This window comes from Lissotriton helveticus, chromosome 1_1 (assembly GCF_964261635.1).
Source record: "Lissotriton helveticus chromosome 1_1, aLisHel1.1, whole genome shotgun sequence".
Lineage (NCBI taxonomy): Eukaryota > Metazoa > Chordata > Amphibia > Caudata > Salamandridae > Lissotriton > Lissotriton helveticus.
In genome coordinates this window covers 1,373,582,702-1,373,602,716 of record NC_136057.1, presented here as the reverse complement: position 1 = coordinate 1,373,602,716, position 20,015 = coordinate 1,373,582,702, and the positions used below count along the sequence as shown (strand labels likewise).

Below are 20,015 nucleotides of genomic sequence, written 5' to 3'. Positions count from 1 at the left end.
GGCATATAGGACGATGTTTATTTATGCCCATGAAGTTTACCCCCTGCGTTCTATGAAAGATAATCCAAGTAATAGTGCTCTAGTGAAAGGAATAGTAGATATGATTAGAGGAATCGATTCCTATGAGACTATCCCTAAAGATGAGACACTAGCTTATATTGGTTGGAACGTGACTGGATATGGTGTTAGTCTGAGTGAAAAGCAGCAAAGGGAAAAATCATCCCCGAATTGGATCGTGCCCCATCGTGGTCATTTTTGTCTGCAAGGTAATGGCAAGAATCCGAGAGCTCAGTTAGGGAAGAGTGTTTGTACTGGGACGTATGTTTTTGCGTCCCAGGCTTCCCCACCGTTTTTAGCAGCTAAGGGTACGTATTTTGTGTGCTATGAAAGAGCATATACATAGTTGCCCCCTGATTTTTCGGGAACATGTTATGTTTCGTATCTGTTGCCCCCTACGTATACTGCAGCGGCAGATTACCACAGAACTAGAGTAGTTAGAGGTGTCTTCAGTAAGGAAGATACTTCAGGACAAGAATTGGGAGATTTTCTTAAGGGTTTCCTGCCGTTTTGGGGACCTATGGTTAATATTAGGAACATACGGCAATTGACGAGAGTGGTTGAGTCCACCATAGTTGAGACTGCCGGTGCCCTTAGTAATTTGACTGCTGAGCTCCAATCGGATCGTCTTATGACGTTGCAGAATCGAGTTGCGTTAGACGTCATACTTGCAGACAGAGGAGGGGTATGTAAATTGATTCAATCGAGCTGCTGCATTTTCATTCCAGACAATGCTCCTACAGTGTACCAGGCCATTTCCAAGCTACATAAGATCTCCGAGTCTGTACACATGGACGAAGGAGATTGGTAGTTGATGGGATGGTTTTGGGGATTGTTATCCACTTGGGGATGGAAGATTCTGATGATCATTGGGATGGCTTTAGCGATTCTTTTCCTGTTCTGTCTTTGTGTGCAGTGCGCTCCTGCTATATGTGGCCTCTGTGCTACTACGTGTGCAAGGAGATCTGTCCCAAGAGAGGTACTAAGTAATAGGATTATGCTCCAGCAATATCTTGATGATCTGATGAATATAGACCTGGACTCAGATTGACGTGAGTTTAGGTTATTGCCTATGTAAGGGCAAAAGGAGGGTCTGAGGTTCCGTGAATTCTGAACCCGTTTCATAAAGGTCATGGTTTCGTTACGAATTTGATATTAGCGAACCGTAATTAGTTAGTGCGGCAAGTATGAGTGTTTTCATCATGTTAAACCGATGGATTCACTACGTATTTAGGGATTTCGTTCTGAACCCTTGGGTTCCATTTTGTGTATGGCAGCCATTTTGTGGTTGCCCTCACATAGGCCGATGACTGTGGCTGAACTAGTCTTTTTAAGGACATGTACACCTTAGCTCGAGTTTGTGCTGACTCCTGTTTGACCTGAGTGAACTGACCCTGTTGCCTGAAGCTGACCTTGTAAAACCAGTTCCTGCCCTTTAGCTGATCAAGATTAAGGATCAGAGCACAGGGCATCATAAAAGTTTTACTGCACACAAATTTGCCTTATCCTACTCTCACCTGTTTCTGCTCCTTTCTTTATGGTCTATTTACGATTGGGTTGTGCCATTTTTTATTATGGGTTCGTTCGACCGGTCTAAAGAAGAATGTTGGGTTTGACCGATAATTGATCATGGGCTGGGCAACTGAAAAGTGGGTTTTACTGTCATGCGATCCCTCTGGTGTGGATACATGTGATTGGACAGTTTGTAAATGTTAGGTATTTGTCTGGAATGTGATTTTTGGCATAAAAAGGGATGACTTGCTTTGTAAAATTGAGCAGTCTCCTGAGAACTCATACCGTGGTGATTTCTAGGACTTCTGTTACTGGCTGCAGCCAATAAATTTGATCTGTGACGCCACCAAGAAGTATCCCGTGTCTCTGTATTCTAAGACAGGTGAAACCGGAGACTTTGGGCGTGCCCCTGGCGCCGCTGGGTCTTAAATAACCCGGTTCTTCACAACATAGACTCCCCAGAGTTTTTTTCTTCCTTATAGGTAAACTTGCTAGCATTGAATCCCTGTTTAATCATTATGAGTGGCGATTTTAATTTATTGCTAGATCCTGTTAGGGACAGCACTTCTTCCTCTCCAGACACCAAAACCCACTCTCGCCTTGCATTACAAGACATCTGTCAGCTATTCTCTTTAGTGGATAATGAGCACACACACAATTCTACCACTACTTCTTACACACACAACTCCGGCTATCATTATACCTGGACTAGAATCGATTACTGGTTGGTCTCCCCTGGAATAGCGGGCTGGGCCCCGGCGCTTGATACCCTACCACAGACCTACTCAGATCATTCCCCTGTGGTACTTAGGCTTGCTGTCCCACGACCCGGGGGTTTCGAATGACAGTGGAGGTTTCCGAACAGAGCACTCCAAGATCCAGTGTTCCTCGAAGAAATTAGGACTGCCATAGAGGACTATTTTGAACTTAACACCAGATCAGTGGATACATGGGTGGTCCTCTGGGAGGGTTTTAAAGCGTACAATTGTGGGGTTTGTATTGGCAAAAATGTTGGTGTTCCTAAAGTCTTACGTAACTCCCTAGCACGCATTGAGAAGGACATACCAGCTTTAGACGCCGAGATACTTGAGAACGCCTCTGCTGAGGCAGAAAGTCAGCGCCTGGCTCTATTAGTGGAATTCCGAGACATAGCAGATAGGAAAATATTGTATTTGGGTAAATATCACATGGCCAGGAGATATGGTGAAGGTGAACGCCCTGGTAGAATCCTTGCACAAGTACTTTGCCCCCCCTACAGCAGGGCATACATAACTGAAATTAAAAATCCCATTGGTCAGTCGGTATACTCCACCCCAGAGATAAGTACCACGTTCTTGACTTATTTAAAATCTCTATACAGTTCCAAACTAGACGGAGACCTAAGCGCTCAAGAAGAATACTTATCCGAAATTGCACTAGTTTATCTCGAGAAACCCATACAAGACTTCCTGGCCATCCCAATAACCCAAGACAGTGTTGTAGAAGCCATTGACACAATAGGGAGTTCCTCTGCTCCGGGTCTAGATGGGTTTACGGCAGATTTCTACAAGGCATACAAAGGCATTCTGGTCCCCCGACTGATAGAGGTATACGCAGAAGCGCTGGAAAAACACGTTCTTCCTCCCACTTTTAGAGAGGACGTTATTATTCTACTTCCCAAACCTGGCAAGGACCCCTCTCAGTGTGGTTCATATAGGCCACTTTTTTTTATTGAATCAGAATTATAAAATATTAGCCCAGGTTATAGCAATCAGGTTAGCTTTGTTAATGGAGTATATTATTTCCCCAGCACAATCAGGGTTTGTTCCTCATCGCTCTACTTCGCTTAATCTCAGAACCCTTTTTTCAGTTATACACAGGTTAGATCCAATGGTCCCGGCAGTGGCGGTGCTATTAGATACGGAAAAAGCTTTTGATTTTTTGGAATGGCCATTTTTTATTTCAGTAATGTGCCGCATGGGGATGCCGGAGGATTTTGTTACCACCACTGCTCTTTTATAAACTAGTCCCACTGCTAGACTGCGCATCAACGGCACGCTGTCTCCTCCCATTCGCTTGGCCCACGGAACACAGCAGGGATGCCCGTTATCCCTATTATAGTTTATTTTAGCCATGGATTCCTTGGTAAGACATTTCCAGGAACGCCACCTACACCGAGGGTTACAGTTCATATTGGTCCATTATTGGTATCACTTTATGCAGATGATACTATCCTATATGTGAGACAGCCCTACACTAACCTCGAGCCAATAATTAGGGAAATATTGCGGGTTGGCCTTTTTTCAGGGCTCGGCATAAACTGGCACAAGTCTGTAATATTTCCACTGACGCGCAGCACTGTGCCATGGGACTGTGGGTTTCCGCTTTAGTGGTGTCACGACACGGTCAAATATCTCGGCATACATATACATACGGACACCTCTACTATAATTTGGCTAAATTACGGACGAGCCATAAGCTCCTTGGAGACACAGGTTGAGAAATGGCTTTGTATTCCGTTGTCTATGGTGGGTAGGGTTGCCATTATCAAAATGATAATATTGCCAAAATTCTTGTATCTTTTCAATAATATTCCCATTCCCCTCACTCAGGCCTTCTTCATGCAGCTGCGTCAACACCTTATTAGACTGGTTTGGGGGGACGGGCGGCCTAGGGTGGCCTGGCAGATTTTAACTCTCCCGTATGAAAGAGGAGGCTTCGGTGTTCCAGAAATGTATCTATATTACTTAACAGCGCAATGCAGTTATGCTTATGCTTGGTATCACCCAGACGCCCGTATCCCCTTTCTGAAACCGGAGGGGGACCTGGTGCTCCCTCTGAAATTGTCCATAGTACTTCCCAAGGGGATCCCTAGAGACCCACTTGACATACAAACAGTCTCCACCCCCAGCTGAGCATGAGAGAAGCTGCGTAGACTGCTGGGGCTGGATCTTCTCTATTCGCCGGCATTGCCGCTTCCAAGCCCTTTATGGCTCCCCATCACGGGGGAAACACTGGTGTAACGCACACTAGCTAAATTTGATATCCGACAAATTGGCAATCTCTTCCCCAATAATCATATATTCTCTGTCTGAGGACATTAGGTATCAGGGCAGTGCTTTTATGGACGCCTTCATAATGAGGCGCATACATTCCACACTACGAGCCGCTCTACCTACATACCCAGTGGCACCGGAACCTGCAGCCCCATTAACACTGCTAATAGAGTGTGAGACAGGTGCACATTTAATTTCTAAAATGTACAAAGCATGCCTCAAGATACGTCCGATCTCAGATGCTAAGATCCGCTCGGCATGGGAACACGACCTTGGTCGGCCCATATCGGATGATCAATGGGAACAGTGCTGCAGGGCTACGAAGAAAATATCTCTCAACAGTAGGCATAAACTCATTCATTTTAAATTCCTTTGCAGAATATATCACACTCCCGCCTGGTCACATAAAGTAGATCCGTCTAGGCCTCATCATTGCTTGAAGTGTTATGCCCCCATGCGGATTTTGCCCATTTAACATGGACGTGCCCAAAAATGCAGCCGTATTGGGAACAAGTACATGCTGCATTGGGTGAAATGATCTCCCTGTCACTGACCCCCATCCCGGAGATCGCACTCATGGGTTGCATGGCTAATTTTCCCAAAAAGGCAAGAAGATTTGCGGCACTTGGGTTTCTGCTGGCAAAGCGGTAAATAGCGCTAGCGTGTGCCAAGAGGACAACTCCAACATTGAAGGCCTGGCTGCGCAGCCTAGCTTATTGTAACATAAATAGTGAAATCTACGCTTCACTGATGCCAAACTCTTCCCGCCCAAAAAACATATGGGGTCCGAACCGTGTGTATGTCGCCGAGAGATGCAGTGACACTGGCACGCAATACGATATGAGCAGTCGATTCTGGCTATTTAATGTATTTTACGTTTGCACTTCTGTATTATTTTGCCTGCATTGTGTACCATAGATTTCTGTTGTCGTAAATGCCTCAACCTACGAAGTACAGCCGCGTCAAAACATTCCTGATCAATAATACCGAACTGCGTAACCTGTATACTCCTTAGCCCTTTTGGGCCTAAATTATTTGCTGTACTGTTGCCAAATGCTGTGACACTGATGTTATAGAATATGGCTGGCATGTGATGATTTGCTTAACAATGTTCCATTTCAACATCGTTTCCAGATTATTGTATTTGAAAACTGGAAAATAAAGATTTTTTTTTAAAAAGTTTAAGAAAGTGGTTATTGAACAACACTGTTAATACACAATGACATTGATTTTGTGATTTCAGATCACGAAATAGTACATATTAAATACATTAAAGAGTTACATTTGAAAAAACATACAATGACTAAAGTTGTGCAATCGATATGCTATTATGTATGTTTTGTTTTGCAATCCTATCTTTTGATTCATATTGTTCATTTGTTAATTGTTAAAGAATTTCTTTATGCGCTTTCATTCAGAGTTCCTCTTGCCATACAAAAAATATAGGTAGATAGGTTATTTTAAATAAAGTAACATGTAGATTGAGAAAGCAGGTCAAGGTTGGTAGGTCATCTCAGAAAGAAGTTATTAGGTATTTGTAGGAAGTGTAAAGAGAAGGAAAAACTATGCGTGCAGCAAAAATGCAGTCCACAAATTTGGTAGATCGCTAAGAAAAAGAAGAAAAAAGGAAGGGACACTTGGTAGTTAAACAGAAGGTAGACACTTAGGGCCTGATTACGAGTACGCCAGTCCATAGGACCACCGTACTCGCAGTTGACCGTTTGGAACCCCTGCACTGGCGGTCCGAGCACCATATTTTGAGTGTGGCGGTCCCACCTACACAAGACAGACGCAACCTCCAGCGATCTACGATGGCCTGGTAGTCACAGGCTCCAATATGTTTGGCGGTGCCGCTGCAGCACCGCCAAGCATATTTGGAGATTTCTCACTGACACAGTTTTCATGGCAGTGAGGCCGCCATGAAAACTGTGGCGGTGAGGAAACAAATTGGCCCCCTGTTGCCTCAGGGCCAAGGGGTGCCTGCAGTGGGGCACAGGTTGTGCCCCCTGTGTACATTCACCCCATGTTCCAGCATGCCTGGACTTTATAGTCCATGCCATGCTGGAAAGATCTTTGGCATTCCCATTGCGGTACCTTTTTAATAGGCACCACTGTGGGAACGGCAAAGGACCGCCTGCAAGACTAGGAGAAAGCTCCTACTCTGGCAGGTGGTCTGACTACAGGTTTGGTTGTCCTGGAGCGTGGCACTGGTGTGACAGCCCAATCCAGGACCCCCAAACTCGAATTCTGCCCATAATCTGAAAGTAGAGTAGGGTTGGGACAAGATCACAGTAAGGTGGGGTTGTGTAGTGAAAACACCTGCAAACAAAACTAGTAAGTGAAACTGTTGATGAGATACATTCGAAATCAAATGTCGATGATACAAGTAAATCTGTTTGTGACCAGAATCCGGAAGGGCAAAACCACCTTTGAATTGGCCTGTACCGAAGCAGTAGCTACAATAACTAGTTAACTTAAAAAGAAGACTATTCTAGCGAGAAAGAACAAGTGTTTGGAGAAGGCAGTTTCATAAAGAGTATGAAGACAGCAAACCCATTTTTTATACTTTGCAGTTACAAAAATGAAACCTGGTAACAACAAAAATCTGATCATAATATTCAAAAGGAAGAGTTAAAGGTTGAAAGAAGCTTATGGGCAGAAGAAGCCATTGCAAAAATTAGAACATGAAAATAAACGGTGGAGGAAGAAATATGGTGATGCAAGGAAGAATATCTGAGTATTTTTTTCAGTTGAGATTTTAAGAACTGCACCGCTCTACTCAATAGTAGAAAGATTGAGTCAAAGACTTGCACAGAGAGGGAACAGAGAATGAGTGGAAAGACAAAAATTTGGGTGTGATCTGTGTTAAAGTGTGTATCAGAACCAGAAGAAGATGTATTAGGGGAAAGAGAAACAGTGTCGAGTGAAAACATTAAAAGGCCCAGAGCAGAACCCTGGACTACCCCAATGTGAGAGTAAAGCAATACAGAATGAGTATATTTCAATTACATAGAAAAGGTTTGAGAAGAGGAATAGGAATTAATAGGAATGAAACTACTCCAGAAAGTAGGCAAATATTTTAGAGAATCAACAATGTTGAAGGATGCCAATAAGTCAAGCAAAGTGAGATTAGGACCATTGTAATGCTGAGTATGTTGTAGAAAGTTTGAAATTAAAAAGAGCTGATTCAGTAGAGTGTGTTGGGCAAAAGCCAGGCTTAACAGAAAATGATAAGATGAGACTGTGAAGGGGAGGACCCCCCGATATCTTGGGCTGAGGCAACGATAGTCTTAATTTTAAAACCAAATAAGGACCCATTGGCAGCTGAGTCCAATAGGCCTATATCCCTGTTGAACACCGATTATAAAGTGTTCACGGGATATTGGCAGATAAGGTTGCGAAGATCATAAAGAGTGTAGTCCATAGAGATCAGAGGGGTTTTATTCCTGGAAGGCAGCTCAATGAACTTACCTTCACAATGCTGGGTATAGTAGATCTGGCAGAATCCTTCAACCTTCCAGTAACTCTGGTGGCTAAATCGGTTGACCAGGTCCATTGGCCGTATCCCTGGGAGTCCTTAAGAACTTTTGGATTCCCTATGAACCTAATAAAAGCGATACAGCTACTTTATAGTGCACCTAGAACTAGAGTCTTAGTCAACGGGGAGTTAACCGATTGGTTCAGCATTAGGCGGGGAACAAGGCAGGGATGCCCGTTGTCCCTCTTGTTATTCAATATCTATATTGAACCTTTTTCAGCCCTAATTAGACAAGATCTCTCCATCCTTCCATTTAGATACAAAAACCTTGAGGTCAAATTAGCTCTATATGCGGATGATCTCATTCATTATACGCAGAATCCCAAAGAGGCTATTCCCAGATTGTGGGCTAAAGCAGATTTGTTTGGGAAGGTCTCCGGGTATAGTGTAGACAGAGACAAAACTGAAGTTATGAAGTGGAACCAGTCATCTCAGACCCCTGGGGTAAAAACCCTGATGCGATATCTCGACATCATAATCACCCAGAAGTTAGTCAATGTCCCTATGGTCAATTGGAGGAAGACTAGCCAGGAGGTTGGAAGATTACTGACCAGATGGGCAAATATCCCTATTAATTTATATTGTCGGGTACATTTGATTAAAATGATTATACTCCCCAAAATTACTTATCATTTTAATAACATACCCCTCTCTTTTGATAAAAATTAGGTAGCCAAATTACAGGGCAAGATTGGAAGTTTTTTTTGGGCTTCAAAGGGCTCCCGCATATCCTGAAAAAGGTTGAGGATAAAGTTAGAAAAGGGGGGACTTGCTCTTCCAGACCTATGGGTTTACGCACACGTTTTTCATTTTAAGAACTTTTGGATGCTATTAAACAAACCAGATGATTTTGCATTAGGTATCATGTATGGGGCACTGCTTAGCAATTTGGGGGATGAACAAGAGCAGTTCCTTTTAAAGTTTGGAGACCCAACATTTGTCAAAAAAGTAAGATTAAAGATTCTGTTGCAGGCGGTTAAGAACTGGGTCTACATACGGAAGAAAATGGGAATACCCTATTATTCAGATTACTCACCAATTTGGGGTTCCCCAGCCTCCCCAGCATGTTTAGACGATTTACTCAGCCTACCATTGAAGCAAGCGGGTATCTCTCGTTGGGGAGGTTTAAAATTAGGTATGGATCTGATTATTTGGGAAACTCTGACATCATGCACTCGTGGAAAATTAACCAGATTCAAATACTATCAATTGTCTGCTTGGTGGGCTGGGCAACATTGAGAGGAACAGACGGATGATGCCTGGTTAATTCAAGCTATGGAAATAGGGAGTATTAATAAAGAGGTGGCTTTGTGGTATTGAACTTTATCAAAAAGAAATTCCTTTCTGTGTATTAATACACAGAAAGGAATTTCTTTTTGATAAAGTTCTTGATACCCAGTCCTTTCTGGTCCCTGGGAAACTCTCTTTTTTTGGAGTTTGTGGTATTGAACCCTGATTGAGAAGAAGATTATATAAGTCAGGATATCCAAAAGCTCTGGAGTAATGATGTAGATAATATCAATCTGAGCGACATTTGGTTGGGCTCCTTTACATTGCTTCGAGAGACAGTTAAACCTGCATACCTTAAGCAAAACCACCTTTTTACTCTTTATCGTGTTTACTGGTCTCTGGCGAAACTGACAACATTTTCTGGTACTCAGTATGTTTGTTCGAGATGTCAGGATCCTTCAGCGAATGACTGCCATATGTTTTTAACTTGCCCTGCAATTACTACATTTTGGATCGAGCTTTGTGAATTTTTGACGAATGTAACAGGAATCCAGATAGCAGTGACTCCTGTACTTATATTTTTGGGATTAGGCCAAGATAGTATTTTGGTTTCAAATAAAACTGCGGCAAGATTAATTTTTTATGTTATTTTATTGGGAAGACGAGAGATCTGTAAAGCCTGGAAATAGGCCGTTCCACCCCTTTTAGTGTAAAAATAGTATCATACATATAAGCCAGTAAGACATGGCATGCGATTCTAGAAGTCGGGAAAAGATATGCGCCATGTTGGTTGATTGGTGCCAGAGGAATGGGGTCCAGTGATTAAGTCAAAAAATAGCTTTTGGTCCTGGTCCCCTTCTTTAGCATCTTCTGCATGTCATGCCTAAGAGGGGTTGGAGTGGAAACAGCTAGATTTCTTGTGTGGAAAGACTCTATTCCCATCCAGTCTCAGTAAGGGAAAGTGAGTATCGCCTACAAGTTAATTGGCAGAATGAGGACACACAAAAAAACAAAAAAGGATGAGACTGTGAAGATATGATAAAACGTGGAAGGTGCACAATGCAGGCAGGAATTTCGGACAGAGTTTAGGTCAAATAATGCAGAAATTAAATAGGGGTAAAGTTGTAGTGGTGAAAGGGGTTCGGCGATGCTTTTTTTAAATAACAAAACAGATGGGGTATTTATAAGATGCAGACAAAAATCCCCGAAGAAAGGGAACATTTTAAAACATGAGTTAAGTAAAACAGAAGGAAGGGGTTATGAATACTGACCAGAGTGGCAGGCAACGTAGGTTTGGGAAACAATGTGACTGGCACGAGGGAGAAGGGTAGAGGTTTTGAGTCCAGTGATTTGACAGAAATATTTGAGCCCAAAAGTGGGAGTGGCCTTAAACAAAATGTTTAAATACTATTGCGGTTACACCTATCCAAATTACATACATTAGAGGTTTACTCCAATGTTCAGATACAATTTAATTTACTAATTTAACTGTATAGATGTAGCAATCATTTTCATATGTATATTTCAATTATAGATAGGAGTTCAATTTTGTAGATCCTTCGATGGCTTAATATGTTATATAAATATATAATTCAAAATAAAGCATTCCAAACCGAAAAGACGGTGTGAAAGGAATGTTACAGAGTGAACAGATGGAAAAAATAAGTTCAGGATAAATTGGAAGTAAAGTATGGGGGCAAAACTCTTGTTTAAAAAAAATAATAATTCCAGTCAGAAATCTATGCACATTAGTTTTCTTCCATGGATTAGTTTAGATATCGGACTTTTAGAGGCTCATAACACTCCTAAGGAGAAAATCTAAGCATATTTTAGATTTCATGTATGCTCCTACTACTGCACCAGTACCGAAGCAGAGCTGAAATGCATTTGGGATCTCCTGTATGCTGATGGTACATAAGATGGCGGCTGAAGGAAGCTTGCCAGATAGCAATGTGAATTGCAGGGCCCCTCCAAAGCCTTCCTGGGGTCCTTTGATATGGACCAGACCCCGGGGTCTGTAGGATAAGAGGCAGACGGCCTATGTGAAGTGTAGGGGCAGCTGTTGCCCCTTCTAGTTTGATCCCCGGAGCTATTACCCTCAACAGGTTGTGAGTGAAGAAGCCTGTCACACCTTTCTTCCTTTGTTTTGAGTCTCTCGGACTGAGGGCACGCGTTCATACAGAGGACAACGAGTGTGGCTTAGCTAGACCAGGAGAAATACTCAAACAGTCATGAATGGCCAAAGACCGATCCCAGCATAAGCATGAGGTAGAAGCCCTCAATCACTGGGCCAGTGTTTCTACTTGACCAGTGTGAGGGCCACTGACACCATTGGAGGCTGGGAAAGACATCTGCGCTCCAGGGTCTGGGGTCAATGACACCCAACACCTCTTGCTAGGTTCATCAACGGAACTCTGGAAGCTCTGCTAGGAAGAGCTGCCTTGAAACCAACTTGAAGGAGGAAGCCCACTCACTGCTGAGGAGCGCTGCTGGGGAATCGGCTTAAAAAGAAAAGCAGTGGGAAGATGCACATTGGCCTACTGCAGTGGTTTGCACGACCAGGCCGTGTGACCCTGGTACCGCTCAGTGAAACCCACAAACAACTCACTTCCAAAATGTGTGCTTGTATCTCAAGGCTCCTAGAGAGTGCAAAAGTGACCACATAAGACAGACTCAAGGAAGAACTGCCTATGATGACTTGGCGCTAGGAAAATTCATAAACAATTTCAGCTGTTTTAGAAGCTCCTTCTATGGCTTGGAGGTAGAAGAAAATGCAGCAACATTCCCTGGTTTTTCATCGCAGACCTTCCTATTGGATCACTACTGTGATCCTGGTTGGGTTCTTAATTTATTCATTTGTTTGGATGGCAGGCTTCAGTTTTGGGCCTGAGAAACATCCAGCAATGAGCATTTCTTTGCCAACCACCAGCCCAAGTGAGTGCATCCTCTGTTGACCTGCGTCCATGCAGCCCTTCCTTCTCAAACTTGGATTTGCGAGCCTGTGCACATCTGAACTATCGTAGGCCATGACTAGCAGCAGCGAGGTCAGGTCCAAGTCAGCACAGCTACTAGCCACACATGTTGCTGAATAGCAGCTATGCCTTGCCAGTCTTAGCACTGGGGTAGCAACAGCCCTGTGAAGTGAAAGGAGATTATACTCTTCAGGCTTGGGATGGCTTCATTGTGTTGCAAACTGATCTTGTCCTACCACTTGCAAGAATCTTGGGGTGGCTACAGTTAGGGCTGCCTAACTCCTTGCTCTCAAAACTCCCATGTCAAATATGTATACCTTATAATATTTATGACTACTGCATTACATGTATCGTATTTAGCTGTGAGTCCCATTAAACTACCTTTTCAAGTAGAATCACTGGCTGGCCCGTGGTTTATTAAATGTTAATCCGTCGAAGCCGCTGCAGAGGTCGTTCCTTCTCCTATCTCATTGCCAAGTCATGGAAAAACCTCCACCTACGCGCCTCCCCCTCTCTGGAGGACTTCAGGAAGAAGCTCAAGATCTGGCTCTTTGACCACCACAGCCACCCGACCGAGACTCACAGAACCCCAGTGCATGGAGACTCAGCGGGGTGACAGGTTGTGCATTGCAAGACCCTATGACTGAATGAATGATCTGCATGATGAAGTTGAGACGCTACCTTACATCACCTACTTGAGTAAGCCTTGAGCGTTCTACCTTAAAACTCTGATGGTCAATTGCAAAGGGGTAGGGTAAACTCCAGGACATCAGATGTCAAAGGATCTTATTGTTACAATTCGGTCCAGTGACACATGAGTGTCCTGTGGCTCTTTGAATGCCCTACTTGATTTTGGTGTCAAAGTTGAGTTGGTCAAAGGCGACTGTTAGATTGCAATTTTTTGGAGATGGTAGGTTAAAGGTTTGAGCAGGCTGGAAATATAGATGGTGTCATGAATAGGAGGACATACCACCAACATGTATTAAGGTTATTGCGCATTTAGACCAGAAAAGGTTTGGCGTAACAACGCAGTTGTTTGAATCAAGTTGGCAAGGTGTCTCTTGCACCTGGTGGAGTAGTGTCGCCATTGCCATATCTACAGACCTTTAGAGTAGGCTGGTAGAGATCATATGCCATCCTGTCCCTCTGTGACACAAACCATTACCTACCCTGTTGTAGAACTGCAGGAAGGTGTTGGACAGCATGCAGTGCTTCTCCGCCAGGAAGCGGTACCGGCGCTTCTCCTCCAGTTCAGCAGCCCTCTGGCTCTCTGACACGAAAGCCTGCATGTCCAAGTGCAAGCGATTCACGCTCTCCTGGAGTGGAGACAGAGGTGGTCAAATAAGGCAATTGAGCGAACAATATAGGTGCATTACAGAACACTTCCAGTACATTTAATGTTGCTTTCTTTTTATGTCATTTTCAGAGGGCTCTTTAAGAACATGGCGAGTTATCAGAATCAATTTCTCATGATCCAGCCGGTGTGCTGTAGGCTTGCTTTAGACTGGGCCTTAGAGGTGCAGTGGATTGTAAGCGGTTACCCTGTGATCATCGGGCTTTATCGCCAATCAAGGAAAGTACCTGGGAATGTGACTACCAAGGCATGTTCTCCCTTCCCTGTCAATGTCCCTTCCGCTATCCAGACCTCTTCGTTGCTCTTTTGCCCGTAAGTAAACCCAGTATACCTCCAGCTCTTCATGGCCATCCAGTAGTGGTTTTGTCTCAATCCCGATGGATTTCTCTCCTATAAATTAATGCCAGTAATCAGGAGCAGCCCTTACAGGTAAGAGTGGTGAGGCCGGATTGGGGGGAAGGGGGATTCGACAGGCGACAATGAGGGAAAATTAATTATTTACTTTTCCCTCGTGATCTTCTGTCGAATACCCCTCCCCCCCCTTCCACCCGGTCCCACTGCTCCACCGCCCTTACCTGCACGGGGCACTCTTGCCAGTAATGCCTTTTTCTCATAGAAGAGCAGGTCAGCCAGCCATTCCCTCCCTGGCTTTCCCCATCAGTGCCTTTTCGTTTTACAGCAGTGCCTCCATGACAGAGATGTTTTGAAAGTCATCCCCAGTCTCTCTGTCTCTCTCTCTCTCTCTTTTTTGTTCTTTCTCTCTCTCTTGTTCTTTCTCTCTCTTGTTCTTTCTCTCTCTTGTTCTTTCTCTCTTTCTTGTGCTGTCTCTGTTGCTCTTCTTTCTGTTACTATCTCTACCTCTGTTTTTCTCACTCTGTTTTTCTCTATATATTTATTTTCGCAGGGTTGCTCTCTCCCTCTATTTTTCTCTGTTTCTCTCTCGCTGCTGCTTTGTCTCACTCTCTGTTGCTCTCTATCACTCTTTTTCTTTATAAAATGGATAGACAGCCAAACAAACAAGGATGGTTAGGCGGATAGACAGATAAATATGACAAATGGACTGCAGTTGAAGTACATAGCCTGATGCCACAGGCTGAGTTATATATAAGCCATGGGGACTCCCTAGTGGTTCACAGACATACACAATGTGTACTAAAAGTGCATTTCATATATGGAACCCAGGGTTGACAATGTAGGGTTTTTGACAAGTATGAGTGCATTGCACTCTATAGAAGAATATGAAATATGGATTAATTTGTTTGTTTAATAAGGTCTCTGGGACTTGTGTTTGTTAAATGCACAAGAAAGGGCAGAAAGTTTATTTTAAAAAGGCATAAGTAAAACCTCTCCAGCAAAGTCGCATATTTCTTGCAGCATCTGCCATTTTCCAGAGCGCCGTGATAATGACGTTTCACAAAGAGCTACTTTAGCTGCTGTATATTGAAGACTGGGCTTTCATTCTTTTCTCTTTGAAATAGTGTTCAGAGGGCAAAGAATTATACTGTTGCATTAGTCAGTGCTGCCTATCTCATAGCCATGCCTCAGTTCCACCTGCCTATTCCTTCTCTGCCTTTTCCTCAAAAATACTTCCTTGTATTAATCTCATCAGTTCCTCCATTCAAGAGGTGGTCCTGAAGCCCATCCACTCAGTCCCACCCTTCTCTCTCTGAGCTGATCCCCTTCAATGGCCGGTCATGATGTTGGAAGAACAGGACACACCCAATCCCCGCCATGTGGAACTTTCATAGGACTCGGCCAGTCTAGGAGTCTCTTGATGTTACTACAAGATGGTCAGCCTGTGTGCTCCTTTCTACCCATCCAACCTTCAAGCCTGACCAGCCCTCATACCCACCTTCATTTCTCGCAGGTTCTTGTCTCTCGTCCTTTCCATCTTCCACACCTCCGACATGCCCTTGTCCAGGCTTGCGGCTCTTCGCTGGTACTCCAGCTCGTAGCGCTTACGGCTGTCCTAAACATGGAGACGGGGGAGAGGGGGGACAAACTTAGAGAATAAGTGGCAAAATGGAAGATGAGTGGAAGGATTGAAGGGAAGAGCTGGGAATGTTGCACGCTGGAGAGGGAAGGGCAGGGGCAAGAGAGTGCAGAGACCAAGCATGACCGGTGTGGCCTCACTCACATTAATAAACTGCATGTCCAGCTTGGTGTTCTTCTCTATGTGCTGTAGGATCTCCCCATGGAAAGTCTGTAACTGGAGGGAAAAGATACCTTTAGAAATAAAGCTTGAGGGAGTAAAACCCTCATGTGATGTCATGAATGAAGCCTTACAAGAAAGGAATGCAGGCCAGGCTGTCAGTCTGTGACAATAACACACAGAAGAGAGCCTGGGGAGATTTAAAGACCTGCAGGAACCAACTCCCCAAAATCAAATTCCATGTATGACAGTAGTGACTGCAGGAGCTTCCTATGCACAACAACTTTATATGCAGAGCTCCCTTCTACACTTGTTGCAGTGACTCCAATTAATGCAGAACGAAGTGACTGGTATAACGCAGCACTCTTTGCTGTCACTAGCTTGTCTCCGTGTCCTCCTGAATCATAAGGCCAGAGTTCACCATTTAGGTGTTGCAACTGTTGGGTGGGGCTCTGAAAGGTGCTACCCCTTAACCTGAATGCGGCCATGAGGGCAAGGGCTACACAAGCTAGCCAAAGCAAACCTACCAAGCATCAGTTGTGTCTTAGGCCATGCAAACTCAACTATTTCCAACAATGGGCAACTACTACAGACCAATGGCGAAGACTGCAAACTACTTCTCAAGGTTGGTAAATTAAGAGACTCACACTTGGTACTGCACATGGGTCCCACACGCACAGTTCAATGTGTCTTCTAATAGGCCTACCAGCAGTCCTGTAGGTGCACGTAAGCCAATGCTACTGGGTTGTCATCAATTGGAAGAAACATTATGACCAGAACACATTTACGCAGACAACGGTTGTCCTGAAAATCTGGCATGGAGCTGGCCCCTATGGACCTACATTCATCACACCTGCCGTAAAGGATCTGCAGGTAGTCCTATAAATTACACCCTCTTGAATGGCAAGCTTTGGGAGCTTTCTGAAAATAATCCTCGGGATTTTATTTGCAGAAAGGGGAATCTGACCTTCACAAACAGGAACACATCATAAGAGAGTTTTATTTTTAATCCACTGGTTTTTTACTAGATTTAATCATCTCAGACCCATCATGAAACCTGTTTCTTTGATCCATGGCACATAAATCAATAGAAAATAAAATCTATTTAATCAACGCAACATTCAATAATCAGTATCATTGCAAAACAGATAAACTCAATTGCATAGGAGAGTGAGATTGTGGTGATAAAATAATTGTGATTAAAATAATAATATTGCCTCCAATTCGTAAGATGCACCACCCGACCATTTTCTTCAAATGGTTAAAAACCTCAGGCAGCTCATTTCATTAACTTTTCCCATCTCCCCCATGAGTACAGAAGGTATGTAAATGCCTTCATATGTCAACTGTGATGCCATTTGCTGCTTGCCAATCAAAATTGCTAAGTTTACAGTTATGGTGCAAGGTTTCAAGGTTTTTATCAGGGATTTGGATCTTACAATGAGACCTACAATGTATAAAGTTGCATCCATTATTACAACTTTAAAAAGAAACTAAAAATGTAAATATTTTACAACACATCAATTAGTTAACTGGGCTAGTTAATCAGCTCCATTGCTCTTGCTGTTGAAATACCATATTTCTTAAAAAGTGGTTTTGAAGATCTCTGTTAATAATTTTTTAAGGCAGGACAAGCAAATATACCATGTTCAATGGTGTTCATCATTGTAACATAAGGCACATATTCTCGTCTCCCAAATTACATTCTGCCATGCATCAGTCACAGCTTTTAATGGTAAACATTTCAATCTACATAGCATTATGCATCTTTGCACTCTATGGCCCTTATTATAATGTTAGGTGGACCGCCACCAAGAGGGCGTCGGTGGTGATTTGCATGACATTCAGGCCATCGGTCTGACCGCCGGATAACAATATCGGCAGTTGAAGCAATAGTGTCGGGGGAAAGACTGCCACCTCTGACAGGCTCACGGAGCTTGTGGGGAAGCAGTTGGGTTCTAATGCCTACAGTGGAAGCGGTGCCTGTTCAGTCACTGCCGTAGGGGTTAGGATGTCCCTTTCTGACTGCCTTTTCATGGTGCCTGGCACACAATGCATGGATGTTTGAAAAGTGATTGTTTTCTACTGCTGTTTGTGCTTTCCTCCCTTTTCCGGGCTGCAGCCGAAGCTGTAGTAGAAAAAGGCATTTTACAAATGCCTGCACGGTGGTCGTATCCTAATAGCCCGGGCAAGACTGCCGACTCATTGTTGGACAGTCACCTGCCTGCGGCGATGGAGGTCAGACTCTAATCCCACTGCCATTGTAATCAGGGCCTGTGTTCCAGATTCCAGTCCAAATATACTAAAGGAACTACTGCCTGTCATTATTGAATAATACTATGGAAACTACATTTTGCTCTACATTTCTCCATATAATTTCTGATGCCCATTTGAACTATAAGAGACAAGATAATCTCAAGAGATATAGGCCTGGCACAGGAAGAAAAAAGACCTCTGTTTCAAAGATTCTCTCACAAAAAAAGCACAAAATAGCAGTGCTTAATGTGTGCCAGTGTCCTCAAGCAGGGGAAGTCCAGCCTTCATTTTTGGGGACTGGGACTTATTTTTTCACCATTCGATTTTGACCTGCATCAAGAGATAAACGGATAGAAAATGGAGAAAGGAGGAGGAAATGGAAGAGAAGAAAACAGTGGCAAAGGGAGGCGGAAGGGACATAACCTTGGGTAAAAGCATAGGAAGTGTAGGGTGGTGGACCAAAGACATGAGATTGAATCAAAACCAGGCAGCCTTGGTAGCCAACAAACCTGACATTCAGCAGCTCTGACAGCGGGCTCCTAAGACAATCTTTGAACTCCTACATGTTTTTGACAACATTTTCACTGCAATAGGGGTTGTCATATTGCTGTTATTCAGTCTTGCGATGACACTTTCCAGCAGCAAAATGCAGACCTGAAGTCTGATAAACCCATTATCAATGTTGTTTGATGTTCAATCCAGTCTAGGTGTTGTCCCATCCTCGGAAATGTATATGGTTTTCTATATAGCTTGCCATCTCAGTGCACGTCTGTCTCAGCGACGCAATTCTTGCAGAATAGCATGAATGGAGAACTGCAGAGCTTTATGGGGTATTGTGTGAGGGGGGTGTTGTGTTATGGGCCTTACACCTCGAGGCACATTGTTTTAGTCCTCACCGTCTCCTGGCAGTGATTGCCCCTTGCTTATACGTGAAATGGACTAGGTGATCTTAGCTAGGCTGCCAGTGGGAATACTAGATAGTAGTGGGCTGGAGCAAAAACCAGCAATGGAAATGTGTTCAGACCAGCCACCCATTGCACCAAGTGAGAGTAGAGCGCGTCGTCGCCATGAGGATATGGAGGACCAATTATATGCATGTCAACAAGAAAGTTGGGTTCCCTCGGGGCTGCACTGGGCTGGAGAGCGGATGATCACTCACCCCACTCCTACAGGCAGAACCCTTCTCCTCATCCTACCAGCACTTTCCCTGTGTCCCATATGCCAAGTTAATCCAGAAGCAGAGCCTGTTTAGGCATTGCTGCACTTAATTACAAAAAATAGCCAACCAGCTCAGCACTTCGGGAAAATTAACCGGCGTGTACCTTGATAGATAGGCAACACAATATTATGGCAGCCTCTGTGTCTTGTAAGGCCCCCCTCAGCCTTTAAAGTGATGGTGTTATGGCAGAAAAGGAGGTCCGTTTCCATTGTCTAGAGGAATGTTTAAAAGTGTGTTAAATCTTATTTAAGGATGGCCTGAGGAAGCCTTATTTTTGCCCTGCTCCTATTTTGTCACCAACCTCCCCATGGGGCCATATTTGGTGTTTCTTGGACGATCATGCATCCGTCTACTCCTAGTGCCCATGTCACTGCTTAGTATTGCCCTGCACTAGAATCGTGCCAGAGTTGACTAGTGTACAGTCCTCACAATCTGATTTCTCTCTAGTCCCCAAACAAATTTCAAGCACACCCACCAAAAATAAAAATAAAATAGAATAGAGTTTATGGTGTAATCTGAAAATAGCTCCTGGCAGTGGTTGAAGTGCAATAAAAACAAGCATTTACAATGCAACGGTCTCACCTTTGAAAAAGTTAGAGCTATTGGCATTGTAAATGACAATTTTTATTTGTGTTGGTTTTGAAAACAGATGAATAAATGGCACTTTCATTTACAATGCCAATAGCTTAA

The 20,015-nt window shown here is 43.7% G+C and overlaps 1 protein-coding gene across 2 annotated transcripts in view; it reads right to left on the bottom strand.

The window, feature by feature from the left end:
- The window catches only part of BAIAP2L2 (BAR/IMD domain containing adaptor protein 2 like 2), a 194,430-nt gene that overhangs the window by 44,958 nt on the left and 129,457 nt on the right, over positions 1-20,015 (bottom strand). For both annotated transcript variants that reach the window (XM_078683827.1, XM_078683830.1), the window contains 3 exons: positions 15,836-15,907; positions 15,551-15,667; positions 13,514-13,660 (listed from right to left, as the gene is read on the bottom strand). In XM_078683827.1, coding sequence (XP_078539953.1) covers positions 13,514-13,660; positions 15,551-15,667; positions 15,836-15,907 — 336 coding nt within the window. The remainder of the gene's footprint in view (positions 1-13,513; positions 13,661-15,550; positions 15,668-15,835; positions 15,908-20,015) is intronic.